This window comes from Metopolophium dirhodum, chromosome 6 (assembly GCF_019925205.1).
Source record: "Metopolophium dirhodum isolate CAU chromosome 6, ASM1992520v1, whole genome shotgun sequence".
NCBI lineage: Eukaryota > Metazoa > Arthropoda > Insecta > Hemiptera > Aphididae > Metopolophium > Metopolophium dirhodum.
The window spans coordinates 25198401-25221368 of NC_083565.1; the positions used below are offsets into that span (position 1 = coordinate 25198401).

The 22968-nt window shown below is 29.8% G+C and overlaps 1 protein-coding gene across 1 annotated transcript; it reads left to right on the top strand.

The window, feature by feature from the left end:
* Positions 1 to 5102: 5102 nt before the first annotated feature.
* On the top strand, positions 5103 to 10456 carry LOC132946486 (E3 SUMO-protein ligase PIAS2-like). The gene is made up of 3 exons (XM_061016506.1): positions 5103 to 5526; positions 8335 to 9069; positions 9136 to 10456. The coding sequence occupies exons 2-3, from the start codon at positions 8340 to 8342 to the stop codon at positions 10299 to 10301; spliced, it is 1896 nt and encodes a 631-aa protein (XP_060872489.1). The 5' UTR covers positions 5103 to 5526; positions 8335 to 8339; the 3' UTR covers positions 10302 to 10456.
* Positions 10457 to 22968: the final 12512 nt, after the last annotated feature.

Genomic DNA, 22968 nt, shown 5'->3' on the forward strand with positions numbered 1-22968 from the left:
TAACTTCAATAAATTTAAAAGTTTTCGATATTTTGTTAAATTTTGTCAAAATTTGAGTTTAAATACTAAATCTTGGGGGTTCCACAATTTGAATTGCTTACATAGTCGTTATGTGTTAACACACAATTATTGTTAAATATTATTTAACATATTTACCCACTCAAAAATTCAAAAATATACAAAAAAAACTAATTATCTTAATAAAATTAAAAAATATATTAGGTATGTTAATAAAAAATACAATTGGCATTTTCAGTATACTTCTGCTTACAAATGTGTACTTACAAACTACGGTTTAATTAAATAAATAAAAATTTAATAAAATACAGAAAATGTAATGAAAATGTAATATTTATTAATTTTGGATCGAGTACCAATATGAAGTTACAAAATGTATATTATATTTTCAAATTAAAAATTTCTGCGATTGTCAAGTAGCATAGATTTGTATTTCAGGACTGGCAGCACACTCGCCTTGCCTCGTCAATGATCAGAACGGAAAATTAAATTTAAAAAAGTGGGTAAGTGGATGTTGCTCTGCTGTGCAGTACTACAGTAGGTTACAATGTGGATCAATGTATAAAGGATTGTATTAAACATGAATTCAATGATATAATATCATTGTATAAGAAAAACGATTCTGAGTGGAGACGGTTTGTCAGTCTGGATATTGTTATTATTTATTATATTCTGTAAGTTGAATTTTTATTATAATAGGTATTATTATTTTTTATTCGTTTCTATGGTGATAAACAAAGTGCTAGAAATTAAAATCCCATTTTTAGCGGTTTTTCGTAATTTGTCGGTGGTTTTTCCTATGGCATCAAATAATTATTGAGTTAATCGAAAAATGACCCGTCTAAAGTACCACCTTGATCCAATTTTCTAAAAGATAAGGTACTATATGTTGAAATCAAAGAACTCTATCTGGTAGATATTTTGTATACAGGTTATAAAAAAAAAATTAAATAAATAAATACCATTTAAAACCACTAACTTCCTTGCTCAGAATCTAAAAATAAATACAAATTTTAAATCAGAGCTAAAAATAAAAAAAAACTCAACTATTTATAAAAAATTCAACTTTTATGTTTGCAATTATAATAGTCATTTTTACTCAAGTATACAAAAATAAGCAAAAAAAAAATTTTACCATAGAATTTATACATTACAAAACGTCAACATTTCAAATCAAAATAATTCAAGGTGAATTGTAAAAAATAACATTTACCACAATCATACCTACCAATTATTAGAGAACAAAATTCAACACATCTCACTATAATATTTTATAATATAAAAATTTAAAGTTTTAAGCATAATTTCCTTTCGATAGTATCGATAGTGTTTGATATTTCGTCTGGTAGTGATCTCCAAGTGGATAGGTTATATATTTTTATTAAATTATTTGGTTGAGTTCTTTTATGTTTTAACGCTTTAAAAAATTATATTTTTAAATAGTTTGCCTTAAATATCATAGTCTGAGTATGAACATAGAAGCTAAGAAGCATAGAACTAACTTGGATCAAAAACTTCCAACAATAGTATTTTTTTCACAAAATTGTACAATTTTTAACAATAATTATTCTGAAAATGCCTTATCTGTTCTCATATTTTTAAATGACTCAATGACATTATAAATAATAATTTCAGTCTTCCCAGTATTTGTTTTGGACTGTAATTTGTAGTACTGTACTGAGTATGTCTATAACTCCCAACAAATCTCTTTGCAAAACAATTACTAAAATTATAAATTTACATTTTGTTATTTAAGATTATTATACAATAATAATATATATCTAATCTGAATGCAAGAATGCGAGTGTTTAAAGTTAAGAGGGGGGGGGGGGGTGTTTAAGCGCCTCCTAGCACCACCATAGTTTCGCCACTGATTAGAGCTACTCTCGCCAGTAAACACAAATCATATAATATAACCAGGATACTTGGCCATTGTAAATTGTAACATAAAAGGCAATAAACATGTTTACAAGGCCGCCAAACTAACTCATTTAACCAACAACCCTCTTACATCCACAGACCTTTTATACCAGGATATTAAAAGAATTATAGCCAAAGACACACATTAGTCATGTGACATGACCAATGGGTAAATGTAATACTATCCACCAAATTACACAAAATCAAAAGAACCACCTACCCTTGGCCTTTCTTTAAAAACATCACCAGAAAACATGGGGCTTCCATCACTTGCCACAGGATAGGACATACCCACATCACTCATTAAAACCTCATGAAGAGAGAAGAACTTCCAGTTTGTCATCAAACACATACTAACAGAATGCCGGCGCTATGAAAACGAAAGGAGAGGATCAGGCCTTCCAGATCAGCATTCTGATCCGTGCAATGTCAATTCTACCTTAGGATTAATTTACAACTCAAAACTAATTAGCCAAATCTAATTAAATTTAACACACTAACTATTTTAATAATATGTAATAATATAAATTAATCTACTATAATGTACGAACAATCCAACAATAGGAGCCCCTGAAATCTGATATAATGAATAAATAAAAAAAAAAACTTTGAATTTTAAAGGTTATGTGTCTTTTACTAAAGAAGATGCCACACTTGCATGTGTCGAATCAGTCTTATAAACATACAACATGGCACATTTACAGATAATATTTTTGGTTTTTAAGTTTTATAATAGGTCAATTCATCATACCAGGTTATTACACAAAATTGGAACGGCTGAACACAAATTTGCTATGTTGTACTTTAGTGAGACAATGAATACTGGGGTGGCATCCTCATGAATTATTAAACTATATACCTTTATAATAACTGAGCCCATTTTGGGCTGATGAATCAGTAACGAAGTCATATCAGACAGGTTTACTGGGGCTTTTAAGAACAGTTGTTGTAATAACTGTTTAATACAATGAAAATCTGTGATTTCCGGACTGCAGCCCTCAAATTCAACATCAATTGACTGAAATAAAAATAAACACAATCAGTGAACGATATGTCAATACCTAATCAACTTTCTATTAACACAGAACTAAAATCGGCTTACACATTTTACTACATATATGATCAGAAATATGTCTTGTCGCATAATCAATATTGTTCTCAAAAATGATAACTAGCAATGGATAATAATATCGAAACTGCGTTATGAGAGGAATCGAGTAAAATATTATAGATATGTAATAATAATATTGTTGTGAACCAACTCAACTTAGATAATTATATCCAGCGATTATATAAATTTGGCATGAAAAACCAGCAACCTGTAAATAGGCCAATAATTGTACACTCGGGGTCCAAATCTTTGCATAGTTAACATTATTTGATGTACCTATAAACTTTTTACAAGATAGATAGTTGGAACCAAAGGTATCATTATTCTATGGTCTATGGTTGGAACATTATTATTTGTTGCTTACAACTAAATCTGTGTTCTTTTGTCCAAAATTGTTTGATCCAAATCATCTATAATCGATCTTATTACTCCCTGTCGTACCGGGCTATGGCCTCAGACATATTATAATAAAATATTATAATATATTGGTTTGGTTCTACGATTTAATATTTTAAACGGGGATGTTAATAAATGTATACTCAACCATTCCCGTAACAAGATCGTCGGGACCTATGGGGCTCGGTTCGAGGTCCCCAGCTAGTGCACCTCGTTTCCTTGCCGGCTCCATGGTCGCAATACAATAAGTTTCTTCCAACTGGATTGCGTATTTCGCTTGAAATGATGTTAAGCCGCGGTCGCACGATAATAGTAAAACGCGATAGTTACTATCGTGAAAGCTGCTATCAAGAGAGTGTCATCGTGCGAACAGATCAATAGTGACTATCAAACTATCACGAAAGCGACTCACGCACGTGCATGATAGTGTGATAGTAGTTTTCACGATAGTCATAGTAATTATCATCGTGCGGACGCTCGACTACCGTACTATCATACTATTGTAGTGTTTGTAGTGTTTGTACATCTTTTTTTTATTTTGCTTATAATATTATATCAATTTTCCACCTACTATCACAATTATTCACTATCACCTTCATATACTCTTCGTGTGAACACATTCGATAGTGTGATAGTACTATCACATATTCTCATGATAGTAACTATCGTAGGTAAGTAAGTAGGGTGTAGCCAAATACTGTAAATTATCATGTATTCTTGTGTAGCCGATCTACCCATGATATAAAGAACATGGTATGATCGCAAAAGTCCAGATTTGGTCCAAGTCCGCGCAATACGTCGCTTGCTTACCCGCATTATCATATTGTCATTAAATTATTACTACTATACACTACTCTACGTCACGTGCTTACCGAATGATCTGACCGTCAAAAAGTTACGATCATACCTTGTTTTTATATCATGGGTCTGCCTATACTGGTTGTTGTTACTTGTTACTGCTTAAAATCATGGCTTTAAAAATGAATAACAGATATCAGATATCACTGACTATAATTTGATAACAAAAGAACTTCAACTAAAATGGCCGCTGATTTCGCTGCATAGATAATATAAGAATGGATTATACTACATAACACGCCGGCCTAAAGATATACAGGACTGGATACGAGATGAATATTGTGGTTACGAAATGTATTATAACAGGCGGAGTTCGGAGGGTTATTTTCCTTTTAGCATTACTAGCGCTGTCTAGGTGGATACTTATGGAACTAGAAATTTGTATGATGTGTTATAGTTCCATAAGTGTATTCACTAAGACGGCGCTAGTAATGCTAAAAGGAAAATATCCCCCCGAACTCCGCCAGTTGCACTACATTTCGTAGTCAACCCTCCACACCCTCCAACCATGTCGTGTCCAGTCGGCCAGTCGACCTGTATATCTTAGTCCGTGGTTTAATCTATGTCTCCATAGACTCCATAGTTTATGTTAGCCCATGGTGGTTACTTACCATCGGATAACATGACCAGCGTCCAAGCGCCCAACGGGCAACGATCTCATTATCAACATCTAAGTATCACACGCGGCTCACACGAAGCGTCCCCCTCATAATCGTACGCCTTAAGGCGGGTTTCCACAATACAGGTTTGCCATGTACACGAAAAATGTTCAGCTGTGTCCAACAACACGGTATCGTGGTTAATCGTATGGTAACTTAACCTAACCGACCAATCACAGCAAAGGATTTGTATACACATCCAAAAAGTGGAAACACGCCTTTAGCGTGAGCGTCCCGTAACTAAATTGTTGTAGGCTTGTTGCCTCATTGTTAATGATTTTTTATTGTTATTCATCATCGTTACGACGTACGTGATTTCACGTCCAATTCGGCGTTCCACAGCGATCATTCTAGCAGCGACAACCGCTTTTCCGTACCTCACACTTTGTGTCTTTGGTACTAGGTACGCCAAAATCAAAGTTTTCATCAGAAGTGAAGTGTCATGGTCAAATGGTAGTCGGCTCGTCGTGTTAGAGCTTCCAACGACAATCACAACCGTATTGATTGTTCAAATTAATTTTGGCGTACAGTTCAATTTAAAGAAAAAAAGAAATACTATTACAGGTAATTATTGTTTAACACTTTAAAAATATTTCAATATAATTCTTGAAATCGTAATAGGATATTGGTATAAATTCTATTTAGTACCAGTGCTCATTTTTGTTAACACCTCATATCACCGTTGTGTCCGTCCTTTAGTTACATATAGGTACATAGTTATGATTGTTGATATTAAAATAGTTATTTGTTGTCCGTAGTTACTGTACATAGTTACAATAGTTTGTAATAAGATATTTAATTACCGTCTGTAGCTACTCGTGTATAGTTACTACCCCTTGTTGAATATATTACGCTGTAATGGTCACAATTTAATTTTAATATATGGCGATGGGTTACAAAGGTTGGGTGACAACCATGGAAAATAAATAAACAACAAATCAATTTGTTTGTTGATTATTATGCCCACTGGTTGTACCTAATACCAATTTGCAAACTTATTTTTTAGCAAAAACTATTAATATTAATGGTCAGTAAGGGTTACGATTAAACCGAATATTAATTCCATTTAAATACTTAAATAAAATATGCCAAAAGCAAAATTATCAGTTATTCAGTTAAAAGAAAATAAGAGAAAATTAAGGGAATATGATAGAGAAAGGAAACATTTTAAAAGAAACGATACCAAAATATGTAGGGAAGAAGAAGAACGTACACAGCAAGTCACGACAACGGGCTCAGAAAAGCGTAGGGAAGAACAAGACCGTTACTGCAAGTAACAATGACAGGATGTGGAGAACAAAAAAAGATAATTTTATAATATAGAACTAAGGTTGTGTTAAATTACATTTAAATACCAGGAATTTAGTATGCCTGCAGAGTTAGCTTCCTTAACTTGTTTTTTACTTCAAAATTGTTTGTAATTCACTGAATCTAGGAGTGTTTGAAATACTTGTTGCCCTTATTTAAACTGGAAGTAAGAGCCCTTTCACACTAAAATTATTTTTTCTAGGTACTCCAAGGTAAACCACGTGTGAACCATTAGATAGGTAAAAATTTTGTAATTTCAAAAAAAATTTTGAAAAACAAGGTACTTACTTTTTTTTTGACTGATAGAAAAAAGCACGCTGCTCAATATTTTCCAGTTCAAAAAAAATTTAGGAATCATAAATATGTATTAATATATAACCATTAATTGTATATATAGTTATCTAGTGGGAATTAGATAAATTTTAAATTTTATTTGTTTCTATGGTGATAATGATGAGCGTTAGGTTAGGTTAGCAATTGGTTAGAAAATAAAAATATCTGTACCTAGCCCAAAAACATATTTATGTTAAAACAAATTCTGATGATTGTAATGTACTTACTTCATAAGTCACATTTACATAGCATCAAATTTTGCGTAATAATTTATGTATAATGAGTAATAACTAATAAGTGTAAAATATTTTAAATAACGGGAATTGTTAACAAAGTAATAAAAGATTTAAAATTGAATTCGTTGGTACCTAATACAATCTTAATGTTAAGAAATCTATGTTTTGTAAGCTAAAAAGAATGCATAATCCTACACATCCTATTGATTTTAATCTATAATTTATTTTATTTATAGAGATATCAAATGTAACAGAGTATAGTAAATGAGGAGTACTTCCTCTAAAATTTGTTTTGTGGTTTAGCCAACATATTATATAATATATATAATATACTACATGTCTATAATATATGAATATGCAAGGCTGGGCATTAACGAGTTAAAAAGTTAAAGTTATGTTAGAAAGTTAATTTAATTTTAACTTTTTAACTTAACTAATTACTTTTGGCTTTTCATTAACTTAACTTATTAAATTTCTTTTTTAATGAACGTGAAATTAACGAATTCATTTTTCATTTTAAGAAGTAAGTTAGGTTAATTTATTTTGTTTTTAATTTTATTATATTTCACTATTTCAGTCTATTTTGTTTTAATGTCAAAAAATATTTACCGTAAATTGTTTAATGTTAAAAATGTATATCATCCGAATCTAACTTATATGGAAATACTGTATAAAGTATAAACACTAGTCTATAATTTTGTTTAGGGTTGGAAAAAAATTAAATACGCTAGCGTTGTATAAACGAATTAACTTAATAAAAAGTTAAAAAAAAGTGTGTATTAATTTTTAACTTAACTGAGTTAACCTATGGTTAACTTTTAACTAATTGTTATTGCTGCATATAATCTTAACTTAACCGAGTTAAAAAAAAATCATTAACTTGCCCAGCCTTGTTGATATGTATACAAGGTGTATCTTGTCATTGTAAGCGGGGTTTTTTAACAACTATGGAACAATGATATAGAATTTTGTTAAAACAAAAAAAGAAGTGAAACTTTATTTTTCACAGATAATTTTTTTATAACAATTTCAAAATTTTTAAACAAGCAGGTGTACCAATAGCAAAATCAACTTGATTTTTTCAAATTGTACCCACTATATTTTTTAATGGATTCTGGTTAATTGGTTTTAATATGATTCCCGCAAATTGTTTTTTACCATTGTTCTTAACTAGTTGAAATACAAATGTTTCAAAAGTAATAATTTTTAAATGTTGGGTGGTTAAAGTTAAATTGTTCCTCAGTATTTTATTTAGGGTATTGTCTAGCGTTTTGGCGTTAAGGAAAATTACTTACCAATTTTGTTTACAAATGTCCCCAGCTTACTGAAAAATACGTAGTTATATGTGATGATGTGTAATCCATACATATTCTATTTTAAAGAAGATAAAATATATTTATTTTTATTATGTGATAATTATAACTATTTATAACTATACATTTACTTAATAAAAAAGAACTAATTAAATTATTATTATTTTTATTTGTTTTTTTAGTGACTATGATGACCAACCATGATGAAGGTTATAAAAATATGCTGGCTAGTTTCCGGACTAACGACCTGCAAACATTATTGGGAGCTTTTGGTCGAAATAAATCAGGACGAAAATCTGACTTAAAAGATAGGGCACTTGAATTATTAAGAACTAGACCAACTGGCTTTAACCATGCGGCATATGTATCAAAAATATATGAAATATATCGTTCCATGCAAACAGATTTGCCTAATAATAATGATATTATGATGCGCAGCTTATTACAAACCCAACAGAGACAAATGATGACCATGGGGCAGATACAGGCTCCACAACAAAGAATGTACCAACCACCACCACAATATCCTCAACAGCCAATGCATATGACCCGAGCTGGGTTACCACAGGTTATGCCCCAAATTCAAAGAGGCATTAATTATAGTAATTCCATTGGAGCAAATACTATGGCTAACAATAACATTCAATATATATCGGGCAGTTATCAGCCTTCTGTACCTCGTTCTATTACATCATCTCATTTGTCCTCAAATCAACAAATGAATGTGGGGTCACAAGATCCATTGGGATATGATATGAAAGGAATGCCAGGTGTAAATAATTCTTTTACTCCATCTCCTGAAACTATAGCCCAAATCAAGTTCAAAAAATTACCATTTTATGAGGTAATTGACGAGGTTCTTCAGCCGACTTTTCTAGCTGGCACTGACAAGTGCACATTACAGAACGTTCCTAGAGGTAGCAATATATTTTATTATTTATCTTAAGTTTATTATATTTATAATAAGTGTCTTATTTATTTAGGTATGAAAGAAACGCAATTAAAATTTTTTGTGTCACTTGAGAATGTCAATCTTGTTGCCATGAATCGTGATGTTTCCCCAGGAAAAAATGATTATATTTATCAATTCCAGATTCGAATTAGTCAGTTAGTGGAACCTATGACTAATGAGGTAACAGATTTTATGCCTCTTGGACTACAAATCCGGTTTGGTGCGAAAGCATGTCCATTACCACCTACTGCTCCTAATACTCGGCCAGGAGCTGAATCCAGACGATCTCCAAGACCTATAAATTGCACTCAACTTATCAAACTTTCTCCAATCACTCCCAACGTGATCAATATCAATTGGACTCCTGATGGAAAAAATTACGTTATGTCTATTTATCTGGTAAAAAGATTAACTTCAGAAACCTTGATACAAAGACTTCGAGATAAAGGAGGTAGGAGTTCAGAACAGACCAAAAACTATATAATTAAAAAATTAGCAGATGTGGATCCAGATTTGGCCACCACATCGTATCGATTTTCCTTGGTGTGCCCATTGGGTAAAATCAGAATGAAAATGCCTGCCAAATCTATCCATTGTGATCATTTACAATGTTTTGATGCTCACACATTTATATTGATGAACGAAAAAAAGCCTACTTGGATGTGCCCTACATGCAATAAGCCCTGTTTGTATGATGACATACAAATAGAAAACTATTTTTTGAATGTTGTGTCTAGCCCAAATTTAAAAGACAGTAGTAAGGAAATTGAAATTTTAGCTGATGGCACATGGATAGTTTATGAAGAAAAGAAAGAGACGAAAACCGCAAATAGTACTCCTGATGCAAAATTAAAACCTATTGATTCTGTGGATTTAGATAGCGACGAAGAAAAATCCTTTGATATGAATGTAGAACACCCTGAAACTGAAACTGTCAAACACCAAGAAAATGAAAACTTATGCTTTGTTGATTTGACATTAAGTGACAATGAAGAAGAACCACCAAAAGAAAAAGATAAACAGGAAAATGAGGCACAGGCCGCTAATGCTATACAACCAGTTACTGTAGTTGATTTAAAACCACAAGCTCAAGTACAGCCGCAACAAGCTGTTACCAGTTCTGAGCAAGGAGTAGTAATCGAAATTGACAGTCCATCCCCTCCTTCAAGTCCTATTCCTACAACTGAAGCCCCATAATTTTTATTATTATTGTAAGCAAAACAGTTTTAAAATACATCAAACTTTAACATTTTTATGATATTTAAGTTCTATCCATATAGCATATAAGATAAAATTAATTATTAAAATGTTATATTTAATAAATATTAAGATAATAATATCCTTCTTTTTTATATTGTATTTAATTATTTATTATTTTAATACAATTTTAATTAAATATAGTGGCAATACACGCTCTTTAAAATACTACATATGTCAGTGGTCTCAAACTCAAATTACCAACGGGCCCATATATCAATTATATGTCAAAGGTTCGAGAGTAATACAATTTTTTACTCATCTTAATACTAAATCAAAAATAACAAAATAGATGTATAAAACATTTATTTATTTTATTTATTATAGTTTTTTTTTTAAATTAATATAATTATAATATTTATTTCTTCAAAACTTTAAAAAAAAAATGTGATTTGTTATACTTAGTATTAAATACAGTTGTTAGTGTTAGATAATAATATTATAATAAAACTGTATATAATACTAGGTATTACAAATCACATTAATTTTTTAAGAAATAGATGTTTATTGTGGGCCATATTTTTGAGACCACCGACGTACGTAATGTTTGGCAGGCAGAATATATATTCTATCTCAAGATAGAATACCCCAAACAACCTGTTTCCGTCTGGCAGTACACATCTTCCTCATAATGGCATAATATGTGACCTGTAGAATTGGAAAACAATTTTAGAACCAGTATATTCTACTTTGAGACAAAGAAAAATTACAATATTATTCTTATAACCATAGTATATTTCCAAAATAAACAAGTACTTTTTTGAAATTCTTTCATTTTTTTGTACATAACTTATTCTAAAAGATATTATAAATATGAAATAACTAATAATAAGCAATATTGAAATAGTTTGACAGGAAGAATAATACGTGTTTTTTATGATCAAATTTTATATTATTCCTTAACATTTAAGTATATGCTTGTCATCATACATTAATATACTATGGGTGACAATTGCTCTAGATATCTTACTAAAACTCATACTTTATTTGCTTTATTTTCATTTATATGGTGGTTTTAATGACTTATCTTATAGGTATCTATCGCCTATACATACTTTTTGTTTGATACTAATTTCTCAGTAGACAGCAGTCATTGAATATTTTTATATTGCCCACACAACGATTAATCTGTATGTTTGTGGAGTAGATATATCAATTTATCTTTTGTCAGAAAAGAGTGAATAGTGTTATTGTATAAATAATATGACTACTGGTTAGACGAACTGTAGAACAATTATTGTTTAAATAATATTTGCAGTCTGTAAGTAGTTACATCTTAAATGAAGAAACAATAAGAAAAAAGGTGGATACGTGGATGTCGCTCTGCTGTACAGTAGGTTACAAGTGGGTCACTGTAATGGATGGTGTTAAATTTGAATTCAATGATATAATATCATTGTATAAGAAAAACGATTCTGAGCGAAAACGGTCAGTCAGCCTATGATTTTTCCAAGTATATTTGATGATATTATTGTGAATAAAGTAATTTATATATAACCTATTTACGTGGAGCCTTGTTTTAAATTTTCAATCCTTAGCCATAAAAGTTAAAAAATTTATAAAATTTATAAATTTTTAACCACAAAATAATTAATAAATTATAAATTTGATAAATGTTGTCAAAATTTGAACTTTAAATGCTTATAAAAAAAAATTGTGCATATGTATTTTTAATATTTTTCAACTGCTATTAGAACGATATATCAGGAGCCTTATATTAAATTTTCACGCTTTTTTACCCAACAAATAAAAATGTATTGATATTTATAGAAAAAAAAAACTAAAAAAATTGAAAACTGACAATGTCCGTCAACAGCTCAAAAAGAGTCAAAATATTTTGTAAATTTTATGGTGTATAGAAAATGCTAATATAAACATTCAGTCAAAATTTCATGTCCCTACGGTCATTTGTTTTAGAGTTACACCAAAAACCAAAATCGATTTTCTCGAAAACAGATTTTGCGTAAAAATTCCCGTTTTTCCTTAATTTTTCTTTTGTTTTTCACGTCGCTTGTGAAAACTACTGGGAAATGTTTACTTTTAACCCACCAAAGTACCAACTAGATTCACTTTCCTATCAGAAAAGTTACTATTGATGAAAATCCAAGCACTTTTACTGTCCTAAAAGGTGATGACAAACACAAAAATAAAAAAAATAAAAAAAAAAACGCATATCATTGTAAAATCAATACATTCATCGCTTCGCTCAGAATCTAAAAACTAAAAAAATGTAAAACTGACAATGTCCGTAAACAGCTCAAAAAGAGTCAAAATATTTTCAAAATTTTATGGTGTATAGAAAATGCTAATATAAACATACAGTCATTCGTTTTTTAATTACAATAAAATAAGAAAATTGTTACATGAGAAATCGAGTGAATATCAAATGTTGTAAAAATATAAATTTCAGACCCTCATAAAAATGTAATTTAAGTTTCTTGTAGAAATTTTTTTTTTTGATAAAGGTAGACAAACTTATGAGTAATCTTATATTACATTTTCAAATCTTAGATTTAAAAAGAAAAATTTTTATGAATTCTCAACTCAAAATAATTTGCTAATTTTCGTGATTTTTCCGTATTTTGTCAAAATTTGAACTTTAAATGCTTATAAATAAAAACTGTGACTAAAGATTTTTAATTTTTTTCATCTGCCTTTAAAACAATAACCAGGAGCCTTCTATTAAATTTTCAAGCTTTTTTACTCAACAGGTAAAATTTTATTGATATTTATAGAAAAAAAAGCTAAAAAAAATGGAAATTGACAATGAGTAATAATTGCTTATAAAAAGGTTTTCAAAATATATGCATTTTGGTAGCACATAGGTAATATGAATACTAGTATATATTAACCTCAATATCAACATATTATGAATTGTTTTTAAAATCAATATATTAATTAATAATTAATGTATGATGATTTAGTGAATTAACTCTTACATTTTTCATATATTTTTTTTGTAATAGGAAATTTAAACATGACGGTATTTAATAAAATTAATAAATAGCTTTTTAATTTATTTGTAATTAAATATTATTAATGTGGTTATTATAGATACTAATCAACATTCAAAAAATAAGTGTTTAACCATTTGCAAGTGGTTGTGGGTAATATTGCAGTTTGGGGACTTTTATTCCGATTACCGTCTACTAAGGGCATATAAAAGTCAATAACGAATAAACGGATTTTATCATAATATATTTTGCGATGTAATAATCCTGTAATTTGTACAGTTGTGTTCGACATAGTCGTGCAAAAGTTTTGTAATTATATTACTATTGTAATTACTAATTTCAACGATACAACTCGAAACAAAAATTTGTAGCGAGGAAAGTAAATTATAAGACGTGTTCAAATCGTCACTACGAGAAAAAATATTATTTTCAATACTTCATCTGCGACCGCGCCGTATAGCAGCTGCTCAAACACGCAGTGTAATGGGTCTTTTTGAGGGGTTCACGAGCGGAGTAGAGGTGTCCGCGGGGTATTATCACTATACCAATCGTTAAATTTTAACAATGACGCATTTCGGATGAGTGGTCTTGGGGTTATTGCTACAGTGTCGGCGTCTTTTGTGTCTTCTTCTAATACAATACATTGTGAGTGTACGTGCAGAGAGTGTACGTAGTGTGCGTGCGCGTGCGTGAGCTTGAGCACACGTGTATCGTATAGTCAATAACTTTAGTCGTATAGAATACGTGTTTGTTTGGAAACAGTGAGTGGTGTGTGAGAGAGAGATAGAGGAAGCACTAAGGGGAAATAATATTATTATATTTTCTTTACCAAGGTTATAGCTGAGTGGTTTACAGGTACAAGGTACATACAGTACTACACCCAAATACTGAAATAATTACATAAAAATAAAATATATTAAACAAATCGGTTAAAATTAAATTAATCAGCATGAACTGATGAACATTCCATACAAATATATAATACAAAAGAACTAATTATATTACTTAAACTTCCTCAGGAAAAAAAATCCCCGATCCTAGGGAAAAAATCCCAAGACTACAATATTACTCACAACCATATGCAAATGGTTGAACAATTATTTTTTAAACGTTAATTTTATTAGTATTTAGTATCTATAATTACCACATTATCAACATTACCAATATAATATTATACTATATTTTATCATTCAAAAAATTAATATATATATAAATATATAATATTATAAATAATTTTCTAAAATTTGAAACAACAACCCAGACAGCATTCTGTAATGATAATAATATTATAATATTATTAAAATAACTGGATACTAATATTATTCGTGATTATGTTATAATAATATTTTTAAACAAAAAATTGCTGTCTGGGAATATTATAATTTGCATAATTTTGTCGTCAAGTCAATCAAACAATATATTATTTATAATATTATCATTAATATTCTATTATCACTACATATCATTTTTTTGAATGATATAATATAGTATAAATAGTATAATATAATATAACATACGTGTTTGTAATTAAATATTAATAATGTGGTAATTATAGATACTAATTAACGTTAAAAAAAATATTTGTTTAACCATTTGCATGTGGTTGTGAGTAATATGGTAGTTTGGGGATTTTTATTCCGATTACTGTCTACTAAGAGCCTATAAAAGCCAATAACGAATAAACGGATTTTATCATAATATATTATGCGATGTAATAATCATAGGCGCAATTTGGGGGGGTCTAGGGGGAGGTTAGCCCCCTCTAGTTTTATTTAAGCCCCCTAAGTTTTTAATTATATTCATTCTTTAATCCAACTAATAGTACGGAAGTAACTAAAAGTACGAAATCAGTTTGATACTGTTATAAAATCGTAGCCAATGTAAAAACAATATTTAAAAAAGCGCCATCACGTATACAAATTTTCAAAAATTACGCACCGGAGATCCCTTCACTTCCAGAACCAATCATAACTCTTTGGGGTACCTAGCTGCATCGATGTAGTACTTTATTATTGCAAATACTATTAAAAAATATATGATTACATAATAAATATGCAACAATATAATATATTATTGTTATTTGTTTTAAACTAATATAAAAATATAGAAAATATGATTCACGAATTCAAGATCAATGATCATAACTCATATTAAATCATGTGTAATTTAAAATGTCTAAAATAATATATCGATTTAAACGATATTAATAATTAATATAATGATTATAACGTGTAATATTTAATAATTGGATATTATATAATACCTATACATACAAAACATTATATAATAATATAGCAAACCACAATAATAATTATAGGTAGGTATCTACTAACAACTAACAAATTATATTACTATGCCTAATTGCCAATTTTAAGTGTTTTAATAGTAACTTATCAGACATCAGTTATCATCATAGTTGTTATTATGAGTTATCGACTTTTCTGACGCAATTATATTATTAGGTTGGTCAAAAACGTATACGATGACGCACATTAGGTCTAACCTTTATTGAACCATTTTTGTCCGGACGCGGCTTTTTATTGATAACAATATTTTAAGTCCCAGTGATAAAATGATTAATCAGTGTTAGTAGGTATAGGTTTAATTGTTGGGTCTACTATATTCTGTGTGCACTGATTCCCAGTATACAGATAATTAATAAAACAGTTTTATTAAAATGATTTATCAAATAACAAAGGGTTTCAATGTGAAATTGATGTGCGTATACAAAACCCTAATTTTAGTCGTAATTTACAATAATAAGTACCTACTTACTAGTTGAAACTTCGTTTACGTTGTACCTATGAGACGAATTTTCTGAAAATGGTGTCAGTATATCACTCTACGGGTTTTTGTGGATTCGAGTACACGAATAACTATAAAATCCCATGGCTGACGGCAGTGGCGTTATTAAAAACGACATAATAATATGTCAGTCAATGTATAGACAGAATTCCATATTAAAATATTTAATATTTATATTATGATGTCAATGGCTGCGCAACACAACTCCACAAAATTGCGGAGCCATTTCAGAAACTATATTGCATACAAGATTCCGACGATTATACTTTGTAAACACGATTCAACATGGTTTAGATGCAACGTAGCCATACCAAAAAACATGTAAAGACAAATATATAATTGTAACGTAGGTACATATTATCGTTTTGTTTAATGGACGATTCTCAACCGACGTTAATGACTTCCTAATAGAACGGATTTCTATGTAGATAAAATAAAAATACACAATACACATTTATATATTAAATATTATGACTTATGAATAAGCTATATGAAATCTGATAAGAAATTTGCACTACTCAAATTTGTTAAATTTTTTTATGTATTATTTAATAACGTTTTTTTACATTTTTCCACATATTATATTCTGTATCCATAAGATTTGTGATTTATAATACATATAATATCTTGTTTATACTTTTAATCTCAGCTTATGATTTCAAAACAATCACGTTGAATTATTACGTTTTGGAATAAAAACTTGGAATTCTTCTGTAACAACTTCCCTGCTTATCATAACTAGTGTCAGTTGTCAGCACATCATTATTAATAATAATATCCACAAAGTTACAATTATAGACGACTATTATAAGAATAAGTAGTTATTTCAGTAAATTTATTTTTCACTAATTTTTTTCCTGGACTTTTTTTTTCACGGGTTACGATAGTTATTATAGTAGATAACAATTAACAAATATATATTATGTACAAGCATTTTATAGACTACACACTAAAATATAAAGCACAAATGTAGAACGCTGTACAAGAATAAGATTTTCGGTAAATTTTTCTCTAAACTTTTTTTCCGGGACTATTTTTCCTAGTGTGAAACTTTATTCATCGGGACTTTATGACGGGACTTTTTTTCCGATTGGCGATTAGTGATTACCAATATATTGATGCGGTCGATGTTCGTTACTTTTTTGTCGAGTTCATATTTAATAACAAATACATATTTTATTGCATATTATAGTATTATTATTATTTATTGTCAATAATATTTTTAAAACTAGTTTTAAAGAATATTTCGTCTATATAAATCCGTTTGCTATAAAGCGCAATAACGTCGCATAGCCGGTTTTGAATTTGACCGTGAATTTGGTCTGAAAGCGGTCTGGTCCGGCCGTTCGCGAACAGGTAGTCAATGCGTTTGCGTGTTATTTCTACCGAATTCCATAAATGTCCATTACTACAGGTAGGCGCCCGTCGGAATCGTGGCCAAAGTACGGTGTTGCACATCGAATCTAGCAAAATGCTCTACAGTGTGTTATGCTAGTGGCATTCGGATAATATGGGAGTTTGTATAATTTGCACCAAAATAAAGATAAATAAATTGCACCAATTCAGGCACTCGAAAATAGTGTTTCTAATTATTAAAAATACCAAAATGAGTATCTATGTATTCAATTATTTTATATTTATTTGGTATGCTGACTATTTGACTGACAATATTATTGTTTATAATAGTTAAGGTTTAGCACAAAAAATGCATATACTTATACATTTATTACAACTAGGTATATAGTATTATATAGGTACAACAATCTCTGTACGTATACAGTTAATAAATTCAGTTTGTGTAGGCAGAGTTAAGTTCTAAACAGAATCGTGATTTATATATAATCTAGTGACTTTTAAATCTATTTTATAAATAAAAACAAAGCTGAAGTAATTATTTTAGGATTACAGATACTTTATCAAAACCTAAATTGTGTACAAATAATTTAAAATCATATTATGAAGTGTTTTAAAATTATATTTTTTCCTAAAATATTGCAATTATTATAATATTATGTTTGTCATCTTATATTATTATTATATGGTAGCTTTTAACTTGAAGTCAATACTGAGTACTGACGTATCATAATATAACGGCGTAAATAAGTGTAAGTAAAATACCGCTCGACCATCAAAATCTAAAACGGAAAATGTTGTTTTATTAGTTTCTCGTTAATATTATACTGAATACTCTACTATCCAAAAATGCAAACTAGGTAAACGTTTCATGTATGAAGTAATCGTTGTGCTTGGAATGCAAAATTTCGGAATATTCAGAATAAAAAAAAAAGCACTTTTCGTTTAAATCCGCACCCTGATCATAACGTAAATCATTATTATAATATTATTATAGTTTGTAGAAGACTTGGACCGGCCGCCATCTCCGATTTGACTAGGTCCTACAGAGCAGCGTGGATTTTTCAAATCGTCGCACATATATTCATATTATACGGATTTTTCGTTTGACCCACTCGCCGTGGTAGTAAGTTGGTACTCTGGTGAAATATTGATCGACTTATAAAAGCGGCGCAGCGCGTGGGTGGCACTGAACTGTATATCTACCGAACACAGCGCACAAAACACAAAATCGTTACACGTCATTTACACGTATAATATACGGGTATCTTATAGGGGTATTGTGATAGTTGCTTTGTCGTAATATTATATTATTATGGTCGTAAAAATAACATCAACGGGCGAACTGAGGTCGCGATTTACACGTTCAATATAATATTATAATATTGCAATAACAACGATCGTGGAATGGTCGTGTAGTATTAAAACGAAACTAATACGTCGAAATATAGTATCGAGACGAGTAACGACATAATATAAATAAAAACATAATAATATTATGCACTCGAAAAATGCATCAATAAGATGTTACGGACTACGCTACGGAGCCTGATAAAAGCTGCGAACGGACTAATTAAAGGCGATCGCCGTCGCAAAGTCGCAAAAATATTTGCAACTATACAATATAAAATGTATGTGGGTACACTGCAACAGTGCAGTACACAAAACACGGTGGCCAATGTATACCTACTTATTCCCTATAATATATTGCACTATCGGATTATGCAAACGTCATTATCGTGAATCGTAATAAATAAAAAAATTTGCGCTGACCTCTCGGCGGCCGCAGTTTCGAATTGTGATGACCTTGTGAATCGCGCGCGGAGTATTCGCCGCGGAATTGCATATTTCTCGTCTCTACAATATTGTCGCGAAAACTCTTCACCTGTTGATGGCGGTCGAAACCAAGCGCGGTGGAGGGTTAGGTATTTGGGTTAAACACATGCGATTGCCGGCCGTGTGTCAACACATTAATACGTGTAAACGATTTTTGCCTTTTAATTGGGTTCCGGGACATTTGCGGTCGGCACCTTTTGCGTGCCATTTGCGGTCAATTTATTTCTATCTACCTGACTATAAGATTTGGGTGCTATATATAATATTTTATATACTATATACTTAATTTATGCTAATAGGTATAATATAATACTCTTTTGCTATAATTGATATAGGTAATTATATATACTTGTCAATCACAATTCACTGTACTTACATAAAGAACATACCCTAATTTTTTTTTAAATCTAATGACAAACACAAAAATAAAAATTAAATTAAAAAAAAAAAAAAATTAAAAATTAAAAAAAAAACACATTGTAAAATTGTAAAATCAATACATTCATCGCTCCGCTCAGAATCTAAAATGCACATAATAATAATATTTTTGTCAATCACAATTCACCTACTTACACGTTATACGCCATACTGCCATAGTATGAAAATGTGTTGGCCGTGATATTTATTTATACTGGATAAACCAATTTATGATACAGTCGTTTGGTTGATCGTGGATATTCGATGTCATTATCATTTATCAAGTTTAAATATGTAATGAATTATAGTAAAAAAGTATTATATTATACCTATTAGCATAAATTAAGTATATAGTATATAAAATATTATATTTAGCACCCAAATCTCAGGTAGATAGAAATAAATTGACCGCAAATGGCACGCAAAAGGTGCCGACCGCAAATGTCCCGACCGCATCGGTGCCGACACCTTTAATTGATAGTAGCTGAATCCATCCGCCGGGTACACTAATACACACTATTTTAGCGTATTGTCTATAATATTGATCTTAAGCAACCAACAACATTTTTACGGCGACTTTGTGTGATTTTCGGCACAACGTTGTGATAAACAATTATTATAGTATACCTATAATTTATCAGTATACTATTAACCACGATGTTTTCAAGTTGAGGTGCTAGCATATAAGTGCAACTATATAGGCCTTTAAGTTAGATGCAGGGGGAGGGATTTGTAGTTCAGACATTTTTTGATCGAAAAATAACATATGGATGAACGGATATATTGTATCACCCTCGCACAGTTTCATAGCAGTAACACTATTAAATATTTGTCGTGTTAGTTTAATAACATAAGACATTATAGGCACCCAATTAATTTTTTTTTAATTGTATAACAAATATTAAGTTAACAATATTACGTAGGTACAAGTACAAGTACATACATTTACCTTTTACACAAAATATTTAAGTGTGCTTCAAACAATTATAAGCGTCCAGACGCTGCAGAGAAAACGAACCTAAGACACAACTATTACAGTCTATATAGCAACTATATAAGTACGATTATTAATGGTATGCGTTATTCGATTTTTAATTATTCAAAAGGGATAGGAAATTTAAATAATAATTATTAATTAGTTAATAACTCGCGTGTAAATTCATCTAGTGTTGGTTTATAGCATGAGTGTTTATGTATGTGTGTCAAATAATAATAATTTAAAATTGTATAAGGTTAAGTTAACCTATTTCATATAGACTATACCCTATAAGAACAAAACTAAAATAAAACATTGTATTTTAAAAATGCACATTATTATTATGTCTATATATTTTACACGTGGTATTTTCATAACGTTCATTGCTATGCATAACTTAACGATAATTAATTGTAGCCAGTTTTTTGTATTCATTTAATTTATTTATTTAATTTATTTGACAAGACATATGTACATACTTTTGTTTTTTAATTATGATAATTGATAATATACCATATTAATATAATATATCATTTATCCGAAATTTGTCGATAACTTTTATTTGACCGTAATAAAACGATAACATTTAAAAATGACCTTTTTAAAAAGAACCAACTAAATAATATAATTTATAATTAATAGATAAGCAACTTTTAGATCATTCCTTCTTGACTCTTGTAGAAAAAACGATGACGGACGAAATTAAAAATAACATAATTATTTGATATAATATATTATTATTTAATAATGTTAGTATTAGTACAATACACATACGTCATATTATTAATTGTTCCATACATATATCTAAAACTTGTCTGAATATAAAGTAATAGGTTAAGTAAAAAAAGAATTTAAAAGGTGCCACATAAATTAATGGCATTTATTAACAAAATATTTTATTACTTGACGGTTAACAATTTTACATTATAACATTAATTCACATAATCATAAACTTGAATGACATCAGGTAATCCTTGAACGTTATTAATGAATTTTGTTAAATGTTCATATATTCTATATCGCTTACTGTTACTTTTTGTGGTGCCAAGTGCTCCTCTTCGGCATGAACTATGTCATAATTATATTTTTCTAGATTGGTCCGTATTTTAGGCATATCATTTGGTTCACAGAGAAACTGAAAATAACATTAAATATATCAGTTTGGTTTTAATAATACTTTGCAAATATTTATATTACATAATTATAAAATGAGAAATATTTTTTATACATAGCTATAAAGCTACAGATATACTATTTAGTTTAATCAATAAAAAAGCAAGAGCTATAATATAATATACAATTTCTACGGCCCAATAAATCGTATTTTGTATATTATTATACTTCTTTTTTCCCGTAGGAATAACCGACAGCAGAGAGGGTCTGTGAGCAAATTCAAATACAATACATTAATATATTATTAAAATTGTAGAGTATTATTGTTATTATTTACTAGTAGTATACCTATGTACTTATAAATAAAAATGCTGCTATAAGGAATTTTAATTTTCGATTATTGTTACGACTCGTGCATATGATTTTTTTAAATTTATTATGAGTGCTTTATTTTAGAATTTGAAACTATGCCTTTTGGCGTACAAGCAAAATAAGAATGTCTGAACATAAAATATATAAATGTTTAGACCTATTCATAACAAACTGACATTGGGGGCCAAAAAGGGCATCAGAAATTCAGAACCCGTGCGGTGAGAATAAAAACTTGTTATATAACAATCATAAATGTACGGCCTACAGGTGCGGCCGCAGGCCCAGCTTAAGGGGTAGGCGACATAGCCCCACGTTTAGGGCGGCACTTAAGCAGCACTTTAGGAAGAAGGCAGCATTTTCAAAATACTGATAATATTATATTGTTAGGGGTGGCAAAATTTGATTTTACCTAGTTCACTATTTTCGCTTGAACCGGCCCTGTGCGGTCGAGATAATATGTGCCGCAGGCTTCGATATTATATTATAATAAGTATACTACTCGACACTTGTCACTAGATAGCCGACTTCGTGTAGGCACCCACAATAATTTATTATATAATATTTTGAAGTCAGAAAACGGCCAAATTTTCTTATAAAAATGTCAATGTTCACAATTTCATCATTAATATGATCAAAATATCACTATGTTATAAATTCCAATTTATTTATTTATTTTGGTTATTTTCATATAACATTTCAAAATTTATTTTACCGACTATAACATTAAGCGAATTTGGCTAACCTGTTGTATTATATTATATCCGTGGGTGCGGGATACTGC

Excerpts from the sequence above, each read along its gene's own strand:
- LOC132946486 (XM_061016506.1), top strand. The coding sequence starts at position 8,340 with ATGATGACCAACCATGATGAAGGTTATAAAAATATGCTGGCTAGTTTC. Across the intron at positions 9,070-9,135 it reads ATTACAGAACGTTCCTAGAG|GTATGAAAGAAACGCAATTA; the intron begins GTAGCAATATAT and ends TTATTTATTTAG.